This window comes from Drosophila guanche, unplaced genomic scaffold (assembly GCF_900245975.1).
Source record: "Drosophila guanche unplaced genomic scaffold, DGUA_6, whole genome shotgun sequence".
NCBI lineage: Eukaryota > Metazoa > Arthropoda > Insecta > Diptera > Drosophilidae > Drosophila > Drosophila guanche.
In genome coordinates this window covers 30513-51033 of record NW_022995762.1, presented here as the reverse complement: position 1 = coordinate 51033, position 20521 = coordinate 30513, and the positions used below count along the sequence as shown (strand labels likewise).

At 42.0% G+C, this 20521-nt stretch overlaps 6 protein-coding genes and 1 pseudogene across 10 annotated transcripts; 3 read left to right on the top strand and 4 right to left on the bottom strand.

Moving 5' to 3' along the window:
• Positions 1-2512: 2512 nt before the first annotated feature.
• Positions 2513-3179, top strand: LOC117590913 (coiled-coil domain-containing protein 86). The gene is made up of 2 exons (XM_034283945.1): positions 2513-2746; positions 2811-3179. Exons 1-2 carry the CDS (start codon positions 2598-2600, stop codon positions 3100-3102), a joined length of 441 nt encoding a protein of 146 aa, XP_034139836.1. The 5' UTR covers positions 2513-2597; the 3' UTR covers positions 3103-3179.
• Positions 3094-4158, bottom strand: LOC117590912 (L-seryl-tRNA(Sec) kinase). Its single transcript, XM_034283944.1, has one exon. The coding sequence runs from the start codon at positions 4123-4125 to the stop codon at positions 3277-3279; it is 849 nt and encodes a 282-aa protein (XP_034139835.1). The 5' UTR covers positions 4126-4158; the 3' UTR covers positions 3094-3276.
• On the bottom strand, positions 4052-4878 carry LOC117590914 (mitochondrial import inner membrane translocase subunit Tim10B). 2 transcript variants are annotated; one of them, XM_034283947.1, is made up of 4 exons: positions 4725-4878; positions 4572-4667; positions 4243-4512; positions 4052-4173 (listed from the first exon to the last, which is right to left on the bottom strand). In XM_034283947.1, exons 1-3 carry the CDS (start codon positions 4743-4745, stop codon positions 4261-4263), a joined length of 369 nt encoding a protein of 122 aa, XP_034139838.1. In that variant the 5' UTR covers positions 4746-4878; the 3' UTR covers positions 4052-4173; positions 4243-4260. The 2 variants fall into 2 exon arrangements, with proteins under 2 accessions (XP_034139838.1, XP_034139837.1); XM_034283946.1 differs by having other exon boundaries at positions 4137-4512.
• A 2109-nt stretch (positions 4879-6987) lies between these two features.
• On the bottom strand, positions 6988-9596 carry LOC117590920 (thioredoxin domain-containing protein 3 homolog). 3 transcript variants are annotated; one of them, XM_034283953.1, is made up of 8 exons: positions 9343-9592; positions 9133-9253; positions 8938-9041; positions 8807-8878; positions 8086-8725; positions 7589-8012; positions 7307-7514; positions 6988-7238 (listed from the first exon to the last, which is right to left on the bottom strand). In XM_034283953.1, the coding sequence occupies exons 2-8, from the start codon at positions 9221-9223 to the stop codon at positions 7023-7025; spliced, it is 1755 nt and encodes a 584-aa protein (XP_034139844.1). In that variant the 5' UTR covers positions 9224-9253; positions 9343-9592; the 3' UTR covers positions 6988-7022. The 3 variants fall into 3 exon arrangements, with proteins under 3 accessions (XP_034139844.1, XP_034139843.1, XP_034139846.1); XM_034283952.1 differs by having other exon boundaries at positions 9133-9592; XM_034283955.1 differs by lacking the exons at positions 6988-7238; positions 7307-7514 and having other exon boundaries at positions 7799-8001; positions 9133-9596.
• A 2892-nt stretch (positions 9597-12488) lies between these two features.
• On the bottom strand, positions 12489-16477 carry LOC117590919 (N-alpha-acetyltransferase 20). Of its 2 annotated transcripts, XM_034283951.1 has the most exons (6): positions 16460-16477; positions 13444-13544; positions 13255-13370; positions 13060-13189; positions 12851-12987; positions 12489-12789 (listed from the first exon to the last, which is right to left on the bottom strand). In XM_034283951.1, the coding sequence occupies exons 2-6, from the start codon at positions 13494-13496 to the stop codon at positions 12698-12700; spliced, it is 528 nt and encodes a 175-aa protein (XP_034139842.1). In that variant the 5' UTR covers positions 13497-13544; positions 16460-16477; the 3' UTR covers positions 12489-12697. The 2 variants fall into 2 exon arrangements, with proteins under 2 accessions (XP_034139842.1, XP_034139841.1); XM_034283950.1 differs by lacking the exon at positions 16460-16477 and having other exon boundaries at positions 13444-13586.
• A 173-nt stretch (positions 16478-16650) lies between these two features.
• Positions 16651-17262, top strand: LOC117590923 (dual specificity protein phosphatase MPK-4-like). Its single transcript, XM_034283957.1, has 3 exons — positions 16651-16907; positions 16967-17098; positions 17159-17262. The coding sequence occupies exons 1-3, from the start codon at positions 16790-16792 to the stop codon at positions 17260-17262; spliced, it is 354 nt and encodes a 117-aa protein (XP_034139848.1). The 5' UTR covers positions 16651-16789.
• Positions 17263-17937: 675 nt separating this feature from the next.
• LOC117590916 lies at positions 17938-19974 on the top strand (annotated as a pseudogene).
• The last annotated feature ends 547 nt before the right edge of the window (positions 19975-20521 follow it).

Sequence of the window (20521 nt, the reverse complement as noted above, 5' to 3'; positions counted from 1 at the left end):
TACGCCATATCGATTATGTATTGAAGTCTGTTGGGCAAGTCCTTAACTACGTCGGGCGTCACTCTTTTCCATTCCTCAGGGAGTGATTTTTTTAAGTCACTTTCATTAGTTACTGAATGGAATATAAGGTTTTGATCCAAAATGTCCCAAAAATTATCGACAATATTAATGTCTAGATCATAGCCTGGGGGTTTCATAACGTGTGGACAATTCCAGATTCTTGAACATAATTTTCATGATCTTGATCATTATTTTCGTAGTTGTAAAAATTGTTCTCATTTTTAAATTGTTTGGCATGTTAGACAACAATTTGTTTGAGTATTGATAGATACTTATTTTTTGTCATATTTTTCGTTATAAACACCAGGTTTCCCACCCCACCCTCGGATATACAGCCCCAAGCGATAAGAGTTTCACCCTTATACTTCATGATCATCTCATGGTGTTCCTTGAGACCGATATCTGAGTACATAGGACTGAACTCAGTTACTCTTGTTAATATAACAGAGTCCCAGAGGACAGATTCTTTCGACAAATTCTCATTAGCAAACGAGTCCCTGCTCGGCAAATTATCTATGGCTGAGAAGTCCTTTTCATCGGTGAATTCCTCACCTGCCAGCGCTTGCTATTATAAGCTGCATCGGAGAGCTTTTGCGCCCGGAGCAGTCGACGGATTGTTTCCAAATTGCACGGTTTTATAACAGGTACTCGGAGAGTAAATAGGGTATATTGTATTTGTGCACAAAGTATGTAACACACAGAAGGAAACGTTTCCGACTCCGTAAAGTATACAGTGGGGAGCAATAATGAGTACATGTTCACAATAACTGACTTTCGTCGCCCATAACTTCTAAACGCTAAATGCAAATGTAACCAATTTTTGTTTAGATATTAATAATAATATTTGTCCTTAACAAATAGGCAATCCCAGAAAAATAAAAAAATAAAAAAACTCGCATGTACTCATATATGCAATTTTCGTTATTTTATATTTATACATTTTCGAATCAACAATATGGTCACAGAATTGACTTTAAATGTATTTATTTTATATTCTAGAAATATTAACATTAAATTAAGACATTTCTGATGATAATCGAAGCAGATTTCATGAATTTATTAAATAGTGCCTATGTTGTACCTGAGACAGAAGAATATCTAGAAAATGTAAATATTATTGTGTAGCTTACTGAAAATGGCCATACGACAGCTAATACTGCTGAAAAACATGGCACTAGGCAATCGCTGGTGATCAGAGTGGAAAAGACTCGAAATTTTGTCCCGAAACAGCAAAGGTCGCCCTAAGGCGCTAGCAGACCCAAAAGTCAAACTTATTATGTCGCAAATTAGTAACTTCTATGTCCAAAGGATGCTCTTTTCGCATTATACTATCAATGTTGGTCTAGATGGCGAAGTATGGCCATCGTACCACCACCTAAAACATCCTCACACCCGAAACTTTTAAATTAACAAGACAATTTGATCCCGGATGATTAAAAACGTGTTAAAAAACGTTCTGACCATATCTATCAGATCACCAAATTGGGATCCGATTGGATCATTATTATAGCCACAATGAAGAAATTAATTTGCAGTGGCTAAACCCACCCCGTCCCGCAGCTAATATTTGTTTTTTTGACATTCTCTCATACACACTCTGCTTCGGCCTTTGCCGCGAGTCTGCAGTGTGTGGGTCTACGGAAGGGGGGTGAGCCAAAGGAGCGTGTTGGTGTGAGAAGTGTTGTAGATGTAGATGACAGATGAAGACAAAATTTTAAATTTGACAAAACACCGCTAAGGTGCAGATGTAGTACTGAGTGCCGGGTATAAAAGTTGTGACGCGTAAGAAGCGTCTCACACCTCCCTTCTCGTCTTAAATTTGTTTTTCGCTTATTTAAGTAGGGCTGGGATAGTAGTGGGTTTCTATTTAAATTGTTGAACTATCATTGTCTCTTCGAGTTCCGTAAAAATTGTATTCGGTGCCTTTCTGGACTTATTGTGAACCAGTTTTTTTTCTCACGAATCGCCTGATAATAGTTTGCCTGATAATATTTGCAATCTCTTCTTGGGAGTAGCCATTTTTATAATGTGTGATTATCAAATTGCGTTGCGCTATTGTTGGATCCGGCCACCAATCCCCCAATCAAGACAAATCAGGTTTGGAGCTCTACAAAATCATTGGCTACACGCACTTATCCAAATGCAGCTGGGGCTTCTAGCTGCGTGCTCTACACGCACTAATACACATGTAGCTAGGGCTTCTAGCTGCGTGTTCTACACGCACTAATACTTGTGCTGGGACTTTGGCAGAGGCCTTGGTCTCCGAGACGCACATTGAGCGGTGACGTTGTGCTTGTAGGAAGTTGAGAGTCTACTATACTACGTGGTTAGTGATTTTGCTTATGGATTGGCTATTTAAGTGGCTAAGTTTTCTGGTATAATTTCTGCTACAGTATACAGTATATCCATATCATCTATTTCGATAACATATTATTGAATACATTTAATCGATAGATCGATCAACTAACTAACACGTGCACTGTTTGCATTGTTTAGATTCGCTTGTTTGCCAAAAATAAGAAATTTAAGGTTTAGAAATGAGCAAAGCCGTAGCTGAGACAACGAATGCTGCAAGCGTAGGAACCATACCTCAGAAAATGCCGAATACAAAAAAAACGCAGCTGCAGGCGAATGTGCCACGAGGTCAACCGAAATCCAATCGGCCCTGGAAAATTCCGAAACAAAAGTGAAGACTTGGCTGCGGCGGGAAATAAATCTTCAAATAAACTAATTTATATATTTTGTTTTAGATTCAGCACAATTAAGAAAACAGCAAACCGCCTGTCATTTGAAAAAAATACGGCTCTCCGTGATGAATTGCGCTACATTAAGGATAAATCAAAGGAAATTAAGACTCAAAGGAAGGAAGCGGCCGTTCAACGTCACCAGCGTCGCGTGGAAAACGCAGAGCGTCGCTTGGCCAACGAGCGTCGCTCAGAAATCGTACAAGTTATTAAGAATCCTTCAAAGATTAAACGCATGAAGAAAAAGCAGATGCGTATGATTGAGAAGCGCGACATAAGCCAGGTGAAGGTAGTTTAAGTCGTCAATGCATAGGAAACCCTATGTAGATGTACATTTATTTGTTGCCTAAATAAATAGTTTTAATAGCATGCACATACATAAATTGTTTTTTAAACTATTTGTATAGCGTCGAGTCCAATCCAATTAACCATGTATTTCTATGTCAATGTGTGCCATACAACCAGAATCAGTTTATTTCAACAGATTTACATAGTAATTCAAATTCAAACCATCAGCATCTGTCTGCTTGCCGTTCGTTTTAGCCCGAAATTGTATTAAAATTTCTTTTCGTTTCTTATTTAATTCCATACTGAGCAATTTCTTAGCATTTGTCTCGAACAGAGTCTGTAGCTGCACGTTTATGCTTGCCCGCAGTGCCAAATCCAGGCAATGTGCTGGGGACTTTATCTGTGTTTGCGTGGGAGAACGGGTGAGAGGAGGCAGCAGCGTTGGGAAATGGAATAATTTTATGATGAACGGACAAATCAAATGTGACACAGATTCAGTATCAAAAGTTGGAAGTGTGAGGCTATTGCACTCCCAAGCGTCATGGCCGGGTGGCTCAAGGCGGTCGTTCATTTTACGGACAACTAGTTCGGGCACGCAGTCTGCTCCCCTCGATGAATTCGCGTGAAGGCAGCAAGCCAATGGGGTCGCAATGTAAATCTGGGAATAGATGCAGCCATAGGTACGGCACAGCTGATATAGCTTATAGCGCATGCTGCTGTAATAAAAGTTGTCGTCACACAAGATAAGGTAGTCACAGTTGCTGTTATTATTGGTCGGTCGGCGAACTTGTGGTGGGCAATCTGCGGCACCTTGGATGTAAAGTATTAGCTGTTCTAAAATGTTCAAAATAACCATCCGCTGCTCCCTATATGTCACTTCAGCTCGCGTGTTGATGTAGTCGTCGTAGCACAGGTAAACAATTTGACATGTATTCAGAGAACCCTGCTTGTTAGTTAGGACCCAGTTACTGAGTGCAGACTTGCCCGCTCCCGGCAGACCAATGAGAGCAAGCAGGCAAATTTTCGCTGGCATCGTGTGTCGTATTGGAGGTATTACGCATGTGTATTTGAGTGTTGGTTTCTATTTGAATGGTTCGGCATGGTTAATTTAACTATCTTAATTAGAAGGAACAGCTGCGGCTTGGCATACCGTCTCCAGAGTCTACTGTTACATGGATAAATTTCCTGAGGCGGCTGGAGGAATTGGCGTCAACACCGAAGTGCCAGCGGTAACGGCTTCCTTTTCAATTTGCTCCTCCTTTTGACGGTCTTCCTTTCGTTGTTGCTCCAACTTTCTGGCATTCTCCTCAACTTCTTGCATGCGCTTTGTATTTATTGTTGTTTGTACATCTACATAGACTTTCATCATACTTTGGTTAAAGCGAGCGAACTTGGTGACACATCTGTCCACGCAAGTGTCCTGATTGAGAGTAGCACTTGATGAGGATTGGAAATTAACAAGTGCACAGCTTTACTCACCTCTTGGCCGCCCAACTCGCGCTGATTGAGGTTATCCACGCATCGGCTAAAACACAGCTCAGTGACTTTATTGTATAATGTAAGAAAATCTTTCAGCTAAAAGCGAGTGTAGTTAGGACTACCGCAAATATTATATAATTTATAAGTGCTTACATTACGCAAGTTGGGATCCATCGATTAATTAAGGCTTACAAAAAATTTGTGTTTGAATGCAGAAATTACACAATTTAAATTTACTAAATTTAAACTTTCCGTCTGGGAAAACAGCTGACTGAGTACTTTCTACCTACAAAACTGGAATATCGATATACCGATAGTATACCGAGAGTAATAAAAGCACAGTTAGAACCGTGGAATACGATAGTTCACAAGTTCTCAGTTTATAAACCCGGTACTCGGAGAGTAAATTTGTGTGAAAGAAATGTAACACACAGAAGGAAGCGTTTCTGACATCACAAGTTAAATACACATATTCTTAATCAGCATCAATAGCCGAGTCGATATAGCCATGTAGCGAAAACCTCCCAGAGCTAAAATTTAAAAAATAAAAGAAAACTAAAAGCCATTCCGTGGGAAATTATATATATCAGATCACCGAATTGGGATCAGATTGGATCATTGTTATAGCCAGAATGAAGAAATTCCACCCCGTCCAGCAGCTTTTGTTGTTTTTTTTCACATTCTCTCAAATATACTCAAATATTGAGATACTTCAGCGTTACCAATCAAAAACTTTGCGACACATTGTCAATGCTCCGTTTTACATATCTAATGCAAATATCCACAAAGATCTTAATATTCCAACCATTAAAGAAGAAATAAAGAAAACTAGTAAGAAATACATCGACAGACTCCACAACCATGGAAATAATTTAGCCTTAAGTTAGACAATAGCTTAACAGTAAGAAGACTGAAAAGATACCACATTCTCGATCTCCCCGATAGATAAATCCAACAAACTGAAACGATGTTATATATAATAGCAGGGCTCATTAGGAAACTGCTATTTCTGTTAATTTAATATTATTTAGAAAATTTACTTATTGTTTAAACAAACAGATTGTAAATATAAAGAGAGAGAAAAAACAAAAAAAAACATTCTCTCATTCACACTCTGCTTCTGCAGTGTGCGGCCTCTGCCTCTGCCGTGCCTCTGCAGTGTCACTAACCATATAGTATAGGGGAGGGACGTGTGAGTCGCTTCTTACGCGTCACAACTATTATATCCGGTTCTCAGTAGGACATCTGTACCGTAGTGGTTTTTTTTCAAATTTTCGTTTAACATTTTAAATTTTTTCTACATTGTAAGTAATCTACATCTACATCACTTCTCACGCCAACACGCTCTTTTAACCCTCCCTTAGAGCCACACACTGCACGAAACAGAGTTTATAGTTTCTGAGATTCAGGCGCTCAACAAGACGGACGGTCGGACGGACAGACAGACATTTCTATATGGACTCTGCTATTGATGTTGATCATCAATATATTGTGTATACTTTATGGGGTCGGAAAGGTTTTCTTACGAGCGTTACATACATATGTACATATGAACATTCAATTTTGTGCACAAATACCATATAACATATTTACTCTTCGAATCCTGGTATGAGAAGGGACGTGTGAGACGCTTCTTACGCGTCATAACTTTTATACCCGGCACTCAGTACTACATCTGCACCTTAGCGGTGTTTTGTCAAATTTAAAATTTTGTCTTCATCTGTCATCTACATCTACAACTCTTCTCACGCCAACACGCTCCTTTAGCTCGCCCCCCTTCCCAAGAGCCAAACACTGCATAGTCATGGCAGAGGCAGAGACGGGCAGAGGTAGAGGCCGATGACTACACGAAGCAGAGTGTGAATGAGAGAATGTGAAAAAAACAACAAAAGCTGCGGGATGGGGTGGGTTTGGCCACTGCAAATTTATCTCTTCATTGTGGCTATAATAATGATCTAATCGGATCCCAATTTATTGATCTGATAGATGTGGTCATTCCCTACGGAATGCCGTTTTAAGTTTTCTTTTATCTTAAAAATTGTAGATTTGGAAGGTTTTCGCCTTTTGCGGGGGCGGGCTCATTTTTTAAATACACTTTTAACATTGTGAGCTGTCTGGATGCAACATTTGGTGGCTCTAGTTTTATAGACTCTGAGATCCAGGCGCTCAACAAGACGGACGGACGGACAGACAGACGGACGGACAGACAGACATGGCTCAATCGATTCGGCTAGTGAAGCTGATCAAGAATATATATACTTTATGGGGTCGGAAAGGTTTCCTTCTGTGCGTTACATACATTCACTTTGTGCACAAATACACAAATAATAAGTATACCCTATTTACTCTTCGAGTACCGGGTATAAAAACGGAGTTTTCCCCGAAACCCAAAATGAAATTCATCTTTGAATTTGAGGTACATTCAGTTTTATGACAAGAATCATAGTTCCTTCATTTTGTTGTGACACCTGAGCCGCGGTCTGTAAAGGAATTGTTGCCATCAGCAGTGGGTGGCCGACTCTCGCAGCTGTCCTCTCCACTACTTGTCGTGGAGGCACCTTCCTCGGGAGTAGTCTTTGCCGCTTCATCTGATTCCTGTAATGCTTCTTCTTCTGAAAGACCAACGTCTACCTTCCTGGTGTTCTCTGCATCAGCTCCCTTCTTGTTCTTAACATGTGCATACGTATATGAAATGGTTCTAGTATCATTCATGATCATTTGTGGTAATTTGATACCTTTTTGAGTTTCTTTGGCTTCTCAGGTTTCACTGCGTGTAATTCGGCTTCCTCTTGCAATGCTGATTTGTAACTGTCCGGGAAGAACTGACATGCCTCCTCGTGGCCAATGACCGAGTTGGCACTTACATAGTTGGGGCCGTAAGCCATCAACACAGGGAGAGTCTGGGTCTTGACTTTGTTCACCTTCAGGACGATCTTATCGGTGCTTCGATCGTTTGGGAAAAGATCGATAGTTAAAATGCATTTCGGACGGTTTTCGGTAGTTGCTGAGATACTTACGGTACGTAGGGTTTCGCATTGTACTTCTCGACCGAATTGGCTATGAAAACCGCTGTCTGAGGATTGTCACTGGTGAAGAAGCCATAAAGCGGAATTTCTTCTTGCCAGGATTCAAGGAGAATGTCCAGATCTTTCTTCTTGTAGGCGTCGAAGGTCATCACAATGTGTGGTGGCTCCGGATCAGGGTCGGGCGGTAAAAAAGCGGTTGTTTGCCCCCGGAAATATGTGTAAATTAGAGCTGCATGAGTGCGCTGGTCACTGGGCACCCAAATCGGAGGAATGCGGACGTTCTTATAATTTTTAGTATTCTCCAATTTCACATCGTACGGATCCTCTGCTGCTTCAATTTCCACCTCGCCTTTGTCCTCTTCCATATTGACATTGAGCTCGTCGACTCGTAATATTTCTGCCTCCTTTTCAGACCCTCATTACACAAATATATACATATGTACATACATACATACATAGTTACACATGAACACATAGCACCCACTTACCTTTTCTTTTCATTTGCACCATAATCTCAAGCGGTACTATTATGGGTTGTACTGTGATCTCCTCCTCATTGAACTCATCCGGTGGCTTAATGGTATCCTTGGTCAGCTCATGGGCGTATTGCCGGAGGATGTTGGGCGGACTGCCAAGAGCCTCGTCCACCTTCCAGAAGCACATCAGCAGCTCCTTGTCGTACAATTGCTCGATAACATCGCTCGCCAGTGGATTCTCAGCAGCAAAGTTCACAGTGGTGAAGTCACTGGGCGTTATGGGAAAGACTTTGCGATCCTTGCACTGAATTTTCAGTGGATCAGCCGGCTCCGAGAGCTTCTTGAACATTTCCCGGTTGACCTGTGGTCCAAAGACAGTTATTCCAATATCGGGAAGGTTCTGCATGATGCAGTCAGTGACAGACTTCAGGTGCTCCAAGCGCTTCCTCTTGCACTCTTCCAGCTCAATGCTCTCGGCCAGCCGTAGAGCCTTATTTGTCACCTCCTGCTGCTCGAGCTCGATGGGTTGTAGTTCAGTGATCTCATAGCACTGATGGAACTCCTTGGCCATGGTTGACTGTAGCATTTTGGTGATAATGGCCACCAGTTTGGGCACGTCTGTGCCAAACATGATGTTGATGGCCTTTCCGTTCTACAAAATACCAGATACAAACAAACGTACATACATACATACATACAAGAACGATTATCCATCTGTGACAGATGCACTTACCGTAACAAACATCCAAGTCGGCTCACTCTTCTTGTTAAACCTCTCCAGATAGGAGATGGAACCGGCCTTGCACTATTTTTCAAGCAAAAGATAGAATGAGAATGAACAAAGAAAGCAAAGCCTAGTCTTACGATGGCCAGCTGTAAATTGTCGCCTCCAAGCTCCAGCTTGATCTTACGCAGACTTCCCACCATACCCAGACAGGGTCCACACCATTCCGAGTATATGTCGAGAACTGCAAGAAGAAGATTGCATAAATATCAGACCATAAATAAGTCAGACTGTCCCAGTGTCAGTCTCAGTCCCAGCGCCATTCCAAGGCATACCAAGCAACCCGGATCGCTGCAGAAATTTCTCAAACTCCTCGTCCGTACTGATGTCCGCTTGAAGCTGTTGCACTCCGCCTTTCTTTGCCATTTTCTGCACACTGATTATTCATTCACCATACTAAGTGCATCATTAAATATTGATTAAACTATCGTTGTCATGAAGACAATTCTTCTTAGGCACGCTAGCCATCTTCTTAATATACATACGTGAGTTACGTTATACTAAAATAGCTATTTAACTATTTACTGGTATCAACACTCGTATACACTCCTGTTACTCTGCATCGCTCCGTGTAGATTCATGAGTCATGTAGAGTCCAACCATGACTCATAAGGATATGTCGCTACGGATTCATCGGATTCTCTGCGTGATGTTCCGTTGTTCATGATGCCAATTTTTGCAAACTGCCAAATACGCTTAAAATAGGCTTTTCATTGAAATAGTAGTGCTGAGTGCAAGTATTTTATAAAAAGTAAACAACAAAACAAATGAATATTAAAATATTTTAAATAAATTGAATAAATGAATATATGTATGAAAGACTTTTTTGACATAGCGGTACTTTCGTTTTTAGTGCGGAGAGGAAATCATAACAATTTCAACTAGAAGAAAAACAGTGAAAATTGATTTCTTATGCAACAAACTTGTCTTTTATAAGATGGTGCCGAAAAATACTTTTGACTAATGAGTCTTAAGTTTTATTACATGTTAAGGCAGAATCAAAATAATATGTTTGACGTTCACAAATATCGGATTACTGCCCAAATTCTTGAAAAAAACAACACTGGGAATGTTGGCTTCAGCCCATGTGAACTAGTACTTCCTAGCCTGGCGTTGACGTATTTCATAAAGTCTTGTGTGCCAGCGTACTTTTTAATACAATACATTCATAACCATTTTGAAAAATCCCTCTCAAAAGGATCTTTCAACAAGATAATGATGTGAAACACCCAAGAAAGCTAGCTAGAAATTGAACTTCATCCGAAAAGGTTGTCCCTAGACCAAATATCTATGGAAATCTTATAGTGAGAGCAGTTTGGGCAAGTTTCTAAAGAATTCATGGCAGGACATTATTGACTCATGCTAGGCTAAAGGAAGACCGTTATTAAATGTGAGACGCCTTTTACGCGTCACATCTTTTATACCCGGCACTCAGTACTACATCTGCACCTTAGCGGTTATTATACCCGGTACTCAAAGAGTAAATAGGGTATATTGTATTTGTGGGGAATAACTGTTGTATATAACGCACAGAAGGAAACGTTTCCGACCCCATAAAGTATATATATTCTTGATCAGCATCAATAGACGAGTCGATAGAGCCATGTCTGTCTGTCCGTCTGTCCGTCCGTCTGTCCGTCTTGTTTGTCGGCTAGTTCTCAGAGACTATAAGAGCTAGAGCCACCAAATTTTGCATCCAGACTGCTATATGCTCACACTGAAACCAGTGTATTTCAAAAATGAGGCACGCCCCCTTCCGCCCCCGCAAAAGGGCGAAAACCTCCCAAATCTACAATTTTGAAGATAAAAGAAAACTAAAAACGACATTTCGTAGGGAATGGCCATATCTATCAGATCACCAAATTGTGATCCGATCGGATCATTATTATAGCCAGAATGAAGAAAATAATTTGCAGTGGCTAAACCCACCCTGTCCCGCAGCTCTTGTTGTTAAGGCCCCTGCCTTAACCGTCCCTCTGCCCGTGCCTCTACCGACTTTTAACCCACTCCGTCCCGCAGCATATATTTGTTTTTTTTTTTGTGTGCGGTCGCTGCCTCTGCTTCTGCCGCGAGTCGCAGTAGAAGCACACGGCGAGCGTGTTGGTGTGAGAAGTGTTGTAGATGTCAGATGAAGAAAAAATTTAAAATTTGACAAAACACTGCTGAGGTGCAGATGCACTATTGTCCCAATGACCAGTTTTGGTGGCTGTTTACGCCAAATTAGCGCAAAGGGCTTATGGCCGGGAGCAATTAGTATTTTGTATAAGTAAAATGAATTTATAGCATTAAGATATTGAATTGTTGCATTTACGACATACTCACAGAAGTTTGTTGCTATAGAACATACATGTAATATGTGAATACGATAGAGAAAGAGGAAGAACATGCATTTAATAGGTGAATTCCGGACTCGGTCGAACCAGCAGCACTTGTCTTTTTATTTCGAGATTTTGATTCTGAACTGGTTGCGAGGAGTTGCGGAAACAGTGGCCAAAAGCTAATTTTTTTAAGTTTAAACCAAGACTCGGTTTTTAACGCTCTGTATTAGAAAAAGAGTGACCATCAAAGTTGCGTACCAGAAATTTTCATAGATGGCGCCACTTTCGAAAAATCTGCTGTGAAACCTAGCGGTCATTATTGCACAGAATGTGCAGGGAAAAAGTACCAATTTGATTGCTGTTTTAAATATCTCATAAATTGGAAAATACGATTAACTGATCCAATTTTTTTGATGCATTTTATTTAGTAGGCTTTTTACTACGTGTTCTGTAATGTGAACGATATCTAATGGTTGGCGATGTCTTCTACATCTAGATGTAGTCCTGAGTGCCGGGTATAAAAGTTGTGACGCGTAAGAAGCGTCTCACACGTCCCTTCTCGTTTTTTCTTCATCTGTCATTTACCTCTACAACACTGCTCACGCCAACACACTCTTTTAGCTCGGCCCCCTCCCCTAGAGCTACACTGCAGAGGCACGGCAGAGGCAGAGGCCGCACACTGCAGAAGTAGAGTGTAAATGAGAGAATGTGCAAAAAACAAATATAAGCTGCGGTACGGGGTGGGTTTAGCCACCTCAAATTAATTTATTTATTCTGCCTATAATAATGACCCCATCTGATCCCAATTCAGTGATCTGATATATATATTCATTCCCTACGGAATGGCGTGTTTAGTTTTCTTTTATCTTCAACATTGTAGGCTTGGGAGGTTTTCGCCCTTTTGGGTGGGTGGAAAGGGACGGGGCTCATTATTGAAATACACTTGTAACAGTGTGAGCATTCAGAAGTCGGGATGCAAAATTTGGTGGCTCAAGCTTTTATAGTCTCTGAGATCCAGATCAACAAGACGGACGGACAGACAGACAGACATAGACTCGGCTATTGTTGCTGATCAAAGCCAAACACTATTTTAATGACTGTTGCTGCTGGTGCTAGTTATGGGTTTGCCGACGCAGTTCGCTCATGTTTATCTGCAATAAACGTTTAAGAAAATTAAAGAAAATCAGACGTAAGCGCTACAAAAGGATGCGGGTGTACTGTGTTAGGTACTTGTAATTTACAGATGTGAGCTTAACAAGTCGCTTACGTTATTTACCTTTAGAAGTGTTTAACATTCTATTGAAATACGGTTATTTACGCGTCAGCTTAAGAAATCTTTATGTAATTTAAAATACAATTTAATTATTGAAAAGTCAAGAGGTATTAAACAAAAGTAACTGAGAGTGGGATCTTATTGTAGGTTTGCAAGCAGTGAATGGGATCTAATGTCTTGTTACAACCAGACTAGCAGAGTAACACTTTTAGATTATTTACGAATTATATCTAAATACTAATAAACGGATCAATTCATATCAATATCTTCCAATCGTACAGGCTGCGTGTACGGTATCACCGATTTCTTGTTGACATCCCTCGACATGGCCTTTCGCATATCTGCGGTGAGGGGAAGAAATTTAGCAAGTACTTAGACAAAGCACAGTGTGTACTGATTTACCATACGCATCCTCGTCTTGATCGCCCGAATAATATTCTAGTATGGTGCGGTAAATGATATAGCCTAGGTTCTTGTACATATTAATGGCCACCTGGTTGCTCTTGCGCACAAACAGATCAACAAAGTACGCCCGCTTCCTAGAGAGACAAAACAGTTGAATGATTTTTTCTTATTCGGTTCCCTCCTGAGGGAATAGGCTCTGTGGCTACTTTTCCGATATGTCTTCCAAGAAGTTCATCAGGAGTGCAGCTAGACCGAGCCTTCTGTAGTCGGGAGACACAGTGAGAGCCGTCACATGTCCGTGCCAGTTGTCTAAGAGTCCCTCCACTTTTCCCATAACTGCAAAGGATAGGCACATTATTTATGGAATATTGTGATGAAACATTTCGTGTTTTGTGAATTACTGTATCCCATTATTTGACCACTGGGGGACTCGGCCAGCTGAAAGTACTCCGGCCACTTCGCCAGGTACTGCGTATAGAACGACAGTCCGTAGGTTTCCGTAAGTGGGTCAAAATTCCTGAATGAACACGTGAATAGAGTAGATTAAGTTGTTGCCTCCATTAGTCCTCCGCATTGCACACGCAGCTTACACATTGTTGAATTTAAAAAGATCGTCACAGGTGAATGGTCGCAGCGTAGTCATTCTCACTAATTGAATTGATGTCTCGCCTAATTTATCTAATCGAATGATGTTTCTTTTTTTTTTTTTTGAGGTTTTATGTTACAGGTCTACCCTTGGGTAGAGGGGGATTATTTGGCCGCCCGCCTTTGCAAGGTGGAAATCGCCACGTCGAGATATGTAACTTGTTACAGTTTTACTCCAATTTTGACGATGAACTCGATTAAAGTTTGGTACGAGCTAATTTGTTCTTTTTCGAAGAATTTATAGATATTATTATATTTCCTTAGCGATGGGTAGTTTAGTCTTGTTGTGTTGTACTTGGTACAATTAAAAATTATATGCGATGAGTCATCGATAGTATCGCAAGTATCACAAATGTTACTTGCGACTACGTGCATTTTGGCAAGTGTGTGCTTATCAAATGCACTGCCGCTAAGCAGTCTATTGATCCTTTTAGCGTCAATGGCTTTTAGCTTATTTCTATTTAGGAACCATGGTTTTGTTGAGGTAGAGGGAAAAAGTGAGCAACTTCCTCTGCGTTTAACGCTGGCAAACTCGGCATACTCTCTCTCCCATTCTTCTTTCAGTATTCGGTGTATCTCACATATTGCATCTTTAAGATTCCATTTAACGACTGTATATTTTCCCAGTCTGTGTGCTTCTTTGGCTGCTGAGTCTACTGCCGTGTTCTGAGGGATGTTGGCGTGGCCGGGTATAAAATGAATTTCTACCTTCCTTAGGTATTGGGCTTGACGGATCTTCTCCCTGATTTTATAAGCGATAAAATTATCCTGAATGCTCCTTGCCAGTATTAGAGCCCCGTTTCTGCTGTCCGTTAGGATGGCGATACGAGAAAACCCGCGGGAAATAGCATGGTCCAAGGCCTTTTCAATTGCAAGCAACTCGGCGGACAGTGATGACAAGGTTTTGTGCGTGTAAAAGCTGTCTATGAAACCTGNCCCTTGGGTAGAGGGGGATTATTTGGCCGCCCGCCTTTGCAAGGTGGAAATCGCCACGTCGAGATATGTAACTTGTTACAGTTTTACTCCAATTTTGACGATGAACTCGATTAAAGTTTGGTACGAGCTAATTTGTTCTTTTTCGAAGAATTTATAGATATTATTATATTTCCTTAGCGATGGGTAGTTTAGTCTTGTTGTGTTGTACTTGGTACAATTAAAAATTATATGCGATGAGTCATCGATAGTATCGCAAGTATCACAAATGTTACTTGCGACTACGTGCATTTTGGCAAGTGTGTGCTTATCAAATGCACTGCCGCTAAGCAGTCTATTGATCCTTTTAGCGTCAATGGCTTTTAGCTTATTTCTATTTAGGAACCATGGTTTTGTTGAGGTAGAGGGAAAAAGTGAGCAACTTCCTCTGCGTTTAACGCTGGCAAACTCGGCATACTCTCTCTCCCATTCTTCTTTCAGTATTCGGTGTATCTCACATATTGCATCTTTAAGATTCCATTTAACGACTGTATATTTTCCCAGTCTGTGTGCTTCTTAGGCTACCTTCTTTAGGTATTGGGCTTGACGGATCTTCTCCCTGATTTTATAAGCGATAAAATTATCCTGAATGCTCCTTGCCAGTATTAGAGCCCCGTTTCTGCTGTCCGTTAGGATGGCGATACGAGAAAACCCTCGGGAAATAGCATGGTCCAAGGCCTTTTCAATTGCAAGCAACTCGGCGGACAGAGATGACAAGGTTTTGTGCGTGTAAAAGCTGTCTATGAAACCTGAGCTGTCGTGTAGGAAAGCTGCGCTAGAGTGTCTGTTAGCTACTGATCCATCAGTGTAGTAGGTCTCGAAGCCTCCCCGTGTCAGGAGTGCCCTTTTTTCCCTATGCAGAACTAAAATGCCCGCCTGGTCTAAGCTGTGTTTGTTCTCAGCAGCCCCCTTAAAAAAGTCCAAGTCTGACCTAATTTTGGTGCAATGCGAAGTTGTACTCTCAAAGACCTAAATTCTCTCCAGAATATCACCGAACTCCCGAAATGCCTTGGCGTAGCCCGTGTTTATGTCCCTCTTTAGGGACACCGTCCTACTCGCTGGGAGACTGTACGCAAATGCCTTGGTTAACTCTTTTGCCGCTAGGAATCTCATTCTGTATTCCAGGGGAAGTTCTCCTGCCATGTGGTAAATAATCGGGATTGGGGTGAAAATGATTAAGCCTAGTGACTTTCTAAGGAGGTGGTTACAATGAGATTTGATTTTGGCTAGAGCGGATTTGGACAAGTTGCTGAAAGACGAGCAAGCGTATTCTAGTCTACTTCTGACAAAGGCCCTATAAACTATAAGCCCTCTCTTTGGGCTGATACCGTAATGTCACCCACTGAGTAGTCTTAGGAACGCACAGGTTCTGTTTGACTCCGAAATGGCCTGCTCGATGTGCACAGAGGCTGAGTTGTTCGCTGAAATTGTTCTGCCTAGATATTTTATCTGATCTACTTGTCTAATCTCGACTCCTTGGTGCTCAATGTTCAGCTCGGTTCTTCGGATGCTGAAGTGAACCACTTTGGATTTGGCTGGGTTGAAAGCAAGGTAAAGCCTGTTGCATCTTGCCTCAAAGCTGTCTATTTTTCCTAGGAGCATACGTTTGGCAATGGCAATCTCCTTGTGGAAGCAAATAATAAAGAAGTCGTCCGCATACTGAAACAGTAAGCAATTGCCATCGTTTATCTCGTGCAGCTCTGCGGTGTACAAGTTGAACAGAGTTGGACTGAGACAGCTGCCCTGACTAACTCCCCTGTTCATCTCAACCTCACTCTTGCCCTTGATGAGTAGACGCCTGCTCAGGAAGCTGGCAATCCAGGCAGTGTGATTCGGGTCGAACTGCATGACATTCATCGTCTGCTCTAAAGTGTCGACTCTTACGCAGTCAAATGCCCTTTGTAGGTCAAGTCAGGCCGCCACCACCTGATTCCCTCTCGCCTTCAGAGCCAGGACCTCGTTGATCAGGTCGTTGATGCAGAGAATGATGTTTCTATTTACCAAGTATACTTCTCAGACCAACATCTGATAGAGACGCGAAAACCTAAATAACATATGGCATGGAAGCACTTGGACCAACTTTCTCTTATCGATATATGATATATCTGTGTATCGATATATGATGTATTGGTGTATCGATGTGTGCTATTTCGGTGTATCGATATACCAGCAACAGTTCTTGAACTCCGCGCGGACGACGTAGCTTCGTTTCTAACACCGATCTGGTCTGTATCCAGCATCCATCATGCTTATAGTTCCAATATTAAATAGTGAGCATTGGGTACGCTGTCTTCCTGGGCGCATCAGTTGTCAATAGAAATGGCTCAAAAACATCAGGCGCGATCGGGCAAGCCGCAGGACTCTGGCTCCCTGGCACGTGAAGACTTCGATGGTGGGCCTGTCAGCATTGATGAAATCGAGACAGGCTTGTTTCTGGGTAAGCATAACTGGTCCAGGTCAACGCTTCATTTTTTCACAATCAAGCTGATTTCCTAGGCAACTTGACGGCCGCAACGCATATGGAAACACTGAAGTCGTTTAAAATTACCCATATCCTCACGCTGGATTCGGTACCACTGCCGAAGCACATTTTAGAGGCTGGCTTCCTTACAACAAAATACATTCAAAGTAAGTGGAGCCGGACGTTATTGCTCAAGATCCCAATTGAAGTGAAGTGTGCCATTTTAGTTGCTGACATGCCGCGCGAAGACATATTGCAGCATCTAGAAGGCTGCGTGAACTTTATTAGTTCAGCTCTGGATCAGAACGGCATTGTGCTCGTTCATTGGTAAGCAGCTCAGGTCCACATCGCCATCCGAATCAGCCGCGAAGCAGTTTATAATANAAGATCCGTCAAGCCCAATACCTAAAGAAGGTAGCCTAAGAAGCACACAGACTGGGAAAATATACAGTCGTTAAATGGAATCTTAAAGATGCAATATGTGAGATACACCGAATACTGAAAGAAGAATGGGAGAGAGAGTATGCCGAGTTTGCCAGCGTTAAACGCAGAGGAAGTTGCTCACTTTTTCCCTCTACCTCAACAAAACCATGGTTCCTAAATAGAAATAAGCTAAAAGCCATTGACGCTAAAAGGATCAATAGACTGCTTAGCGGCAGTGCATTTGATAAGCACACACTTGCCAAAATGCACGTAGTCGCAAGTAACATTTGTGATACTTGCGATACTATCGATGACTCATCGCATATAATTTTTAATTGTACCAAGTACAACACAACAAGACTAAACTACCCATCGCTAAGGAAATATAATAATATCTATAAATTCTTCGAAAAAGAACAAATTAGCTCGTACCAAACTTTAATCGAGTTCATCGTCAAAATTGGAGTAAAACTGTAACAAGTTACATATCTCGACGTGGCGATTTCCACCTTGCAAAGGCGGGCGGCCAAATAATCCCCCTCTACCCAAGGGTAGACCTGTAACATAAAACCTCAAAAAAAAAAAAGATAATAATACCGATCTGGTCTGTATCCAGCATCCAGCATGCTTATAGTTCCAATATTAAATAGTGAACATTGGGTACGCTGTCTTCCTGGGCGCATCAGTTGTCAATAGAAATGGCTCAAAAACATCAGGCGCGATCGGGCAAGCCGCAGGACTCTGGCTCCCTGGCACGTGAAGACTTCGATGGTGGGCCTGTCAGCATTGATGAAATCGAGACAGGCTTGTTTCTGGGTAAGCATAACTGGTCCAGGTCAACGCTTCATTTTTTCACAATCAAGCTGATTTCCTAGGCAACTTGACGGCCGCAACGCATATGGAAACACTGAAGTCGTTTAAAATTACCCATATCCTCACGCTGGATTCGGTACCACTGCCGAAGCACATTTTAGAGGCTGGCTTCCTTACAACAAAATACATTCAAAGTAAGTGGAGCCGGACGTTATTGCTCAAGATCCCAATTGAAGTGAAGTGTGCCATTTTAGTTGCTGACATGCCGCGCGAAGACATATTGCAGCATCTAGAAGGCTGCGTGAACTTTATTAGTTCAGCTCTGGATCAGCAGGGCATTGTGCTGGTTCATTGGTAAGCATGTCATGTTCACATCGCCATCCGAATCAGCTGCAAATCAGTTTATAATATTCCGTGTCCTACCTGGCCGTTAGCTATTTTGGAGTAAGCCGTAGCACCTCGACGGTAATTGCCTATATGATGAAACGACACAATCTGAACTTCAAACCCGCCCTCGAGCTGGTCAAGGCCAAGCGACGCTTTGTGCAACCGAATTCAGGCTTTATTAATCAACTGAAGCTGTTTCAGCGCATGGGATGCAAAATCGACCCCAACTACCAGCGCTACAAAATGCATCGACTGCGCCTTGCTGGGGAGCAAATGCGAAAGGCAAAAATTTTACCACAGAGTTTCCACAGTGTTGTGCGACCAGATCCAGACATAACGCGCGAAAATCCAGAGCCAATTGTTTTTCGTTGTCGTCGTTGCCGTCGCGTTCTGGCTTCCAAGTCGCATGTCCTCAAGCACAAACCGCGGGACAGGCCCCCTCTGGAGGGATCACCGTCGGCTGTCCGCAATGAAGATTCCTGCCGACAAACGCCAGCCCAGACCCAATCGGAAAAAAGAAGCACACCCCGCATGCTAGGTTGTTGAGCGAATACGCCAATTCTCACTGACCTCACCAGGTCACGAGAGCAATCATTGCCGCAGCATTTTGTTTGTAGAGCCCATTGCCTGGATGCACCGCGTTATGCTCAACACCCAAGGACGTCTGTACTGCCCCAAGTGAGCAAAAGTTGGGTAACTTTAGCTGGATCAATGGCTCGTTTTATTACAATGCCATTGTATTCTGCTGATACCATCCCTTTAAATATGCCGTTGTAGCCTGCCAGTGTCCTTGCGTCGAGACATTTTCGCCTGCATTTTATTTGATTCCCTCCAAGGTGGAACTCTTCAAGGCCGTTCAGAACGTTCAGACGACAGTTTAAATGGAATTTGCCCATGAAATAGAATGAAATGGCGAACCCAGAGAAGTAGTAGAGAATGTAGAAGCATTTCGTATTGCCTTCCACGTGGACAACATTTTTGGAACAATTCGTTTGAAGCACTGAAACCAAACTCCATTTATTTAAGCGCTACTCGAAGATTAAATAGGGTATATTGTATATTTGTGCTCGAAAAATGGGGGTGTATAACGCATAGTAGGAAGAAATTATTCATATATATTCTCTATCAGCAGCAATAGCCTATATCTGTCCGTCTGTCCCCCTTGTTTAACGCCTAGTTATCAGAGACTATTAGAGCTAGAGTCATAAGATTTTGGTTAAAGATTATGATATATCACAATGAATCAAGTTTGTTTCAATATTTCGCCCCGCCTCTTTCACGCAACACAAAGAGCGTATATCTGCTGTATCCACAATTTTAAAGATAAGAGACAACTAAAAACGCAATTCCATAGGAAATTACCGAATATCCATCAGATCACCGAATTTTGATAAGAATGGATCATTATTACAGGCAGAATGAAGAAATTAATTTGCAGTGGCTACCCCACCCCGTCCAGCATCTTTTCTTATGCTTGCTTGTTGCTTGTTCATGAAATGTGGGTCACTGGGGGAGTGTGGTAAGCTAAAAGGGCGTGTGGGTGGGAGAAGGGTTGAAGATGTAGAAAAAATGTAAAATATAAAATTTGAAAAAAAGCTAAGGTACAGATATACTGACTGAGTACCGGGTATAAAAGCTGTGAAGCGTACGAAGGGTCTCACAGGTCCCTCCTCGTTTCTGGTTAGCCAATGAAATTACTGATTACAAATACCCAACTATAATGTGTGAAATGTTTGTTGACGAACACGATAAATACATATATAAGTTAACACATAAGCAATAACATGGGACACCCTAACTTAGCGCACAAGAAATGTGAAATATCATGTGCCGCCCTAACTTATCCAGTCCGATACGGAGGGCGCCGATGCAGTAGATGCCGTTGCAGCGGGCGGCTCTGTTATCTGATTGGGCGCCAGCGATCGCATGATCTTGTTTACGCGCGGGCGGCTCTTATCTCTTGTGTG

Excerpts from the sequence above, each read along its gene's own strand:
- LOC117590913 (XM_034283945.1), top strand. The coding sequence starts at position 2,598 with ATGAGCAAAGCCGTAGCTGAGACAACGAATGCTGCAAGCGTAGGAACC. Across the intron at positions 2,747-2,810 it reads TGGAAAATTCCGAAACAAAA|ATTCAGCACAATTAAGAAAA; the intron begins GTGAAGACTTGG and ends ATTTTGTTTTAG.
- LOC117590912 (XM_034283944.1), bottom strand. The coding sequence starts at position 4,125 with ATGCCAGCGAAAATTTGCCTGCTTGCTCTCATTGGTCTGCCGGGAGCG.
- LOC117590914 (XM_034283947.1), bottom strand. The coding sequence starts at position 4,745 with ATGGATCCCAACTTGCGTAAT. Across the intron at positions 4,668-4,724 it reads TGGATCCCAACTTGCGTAAT|CTGAAAGATTTTCTTACATT; the intron begins GTAAGCACTTAT and ends ACTCGCTTTTAG. Across the intron at positions 4,513-4,571 it reads GCGAGTTGGGCGGCCAAGAG|GACACTTGCGTGGACAGATG; the intron begins GTGAGTAAAGCT and ends ACTCTCAATCAG.
- LOC117590920 (XM_034283952.1), bottom strand. The coding sequence starts at position 9,223 with ATGGCAAAGAAAGGCGGAGTGCAACAGCTTCAAGCGGACATCAGTACG. Across the intron at positions 9,042-9,132 it reads GCAGCGATCCGGGTTGCTTG|TTCTCGACATATACTCGGAA; the intron begins GTATGCCTTGGA and ends TTCTTCTTGCAG. Across the intron at positions 8,726-8,806 it reads CGACTTGGATGTTTGTTACG|AACGGAAAGGCCATCAACAT; the intron begins GTAAGTGCATCT and ends GGTATTTTGTAG.
- LOC117590919 (XM_034283951.1), bottom strand. The coding sequence starts at position 13,496 with ATGACTACGCTGCGACCATTCACCTGTGACGATCTTTTTAAATTCAAC. Across the intron at positions 13,371-13,443 it reads CTTTTTAAATTCAACAATGT|GAATTTTGACCCACTTACGG; the intron begins GTAAGCTGCGTG and ends GTGTTCATTCAG. Across the intron at positions 13,190-13,254 it reads TGGTCAAATAATGGGATACA|TTATGGGAAAAGTGGAGGGA; the intron begins GTAATTCACAAA and ends TATCCTTTGCAG.
- LOC117590923 (XM_034283957.1), top strand. The coding sequence starts at position 16,790 with ATGGCTCAAAAACATCAGGCGCGATCGGGCAAGCCGCAGGACTCTGGC. Across the intron at positions 16,908-16,966 it reads CGAGACAGGCTTGTTTCTGG|GCAACTTGACGGCCGCAACG; the intron begins GTAAGCATAACT and ends CTGATTTCCTAG. Across the intron at positions 17,099-17,158 it reads TACAACAAAATACATTCAAA|TTGCTGACATGCCGCGCGAA; the intron begins GTAAGTGGAGCC and ends GTGCCATTTTAG.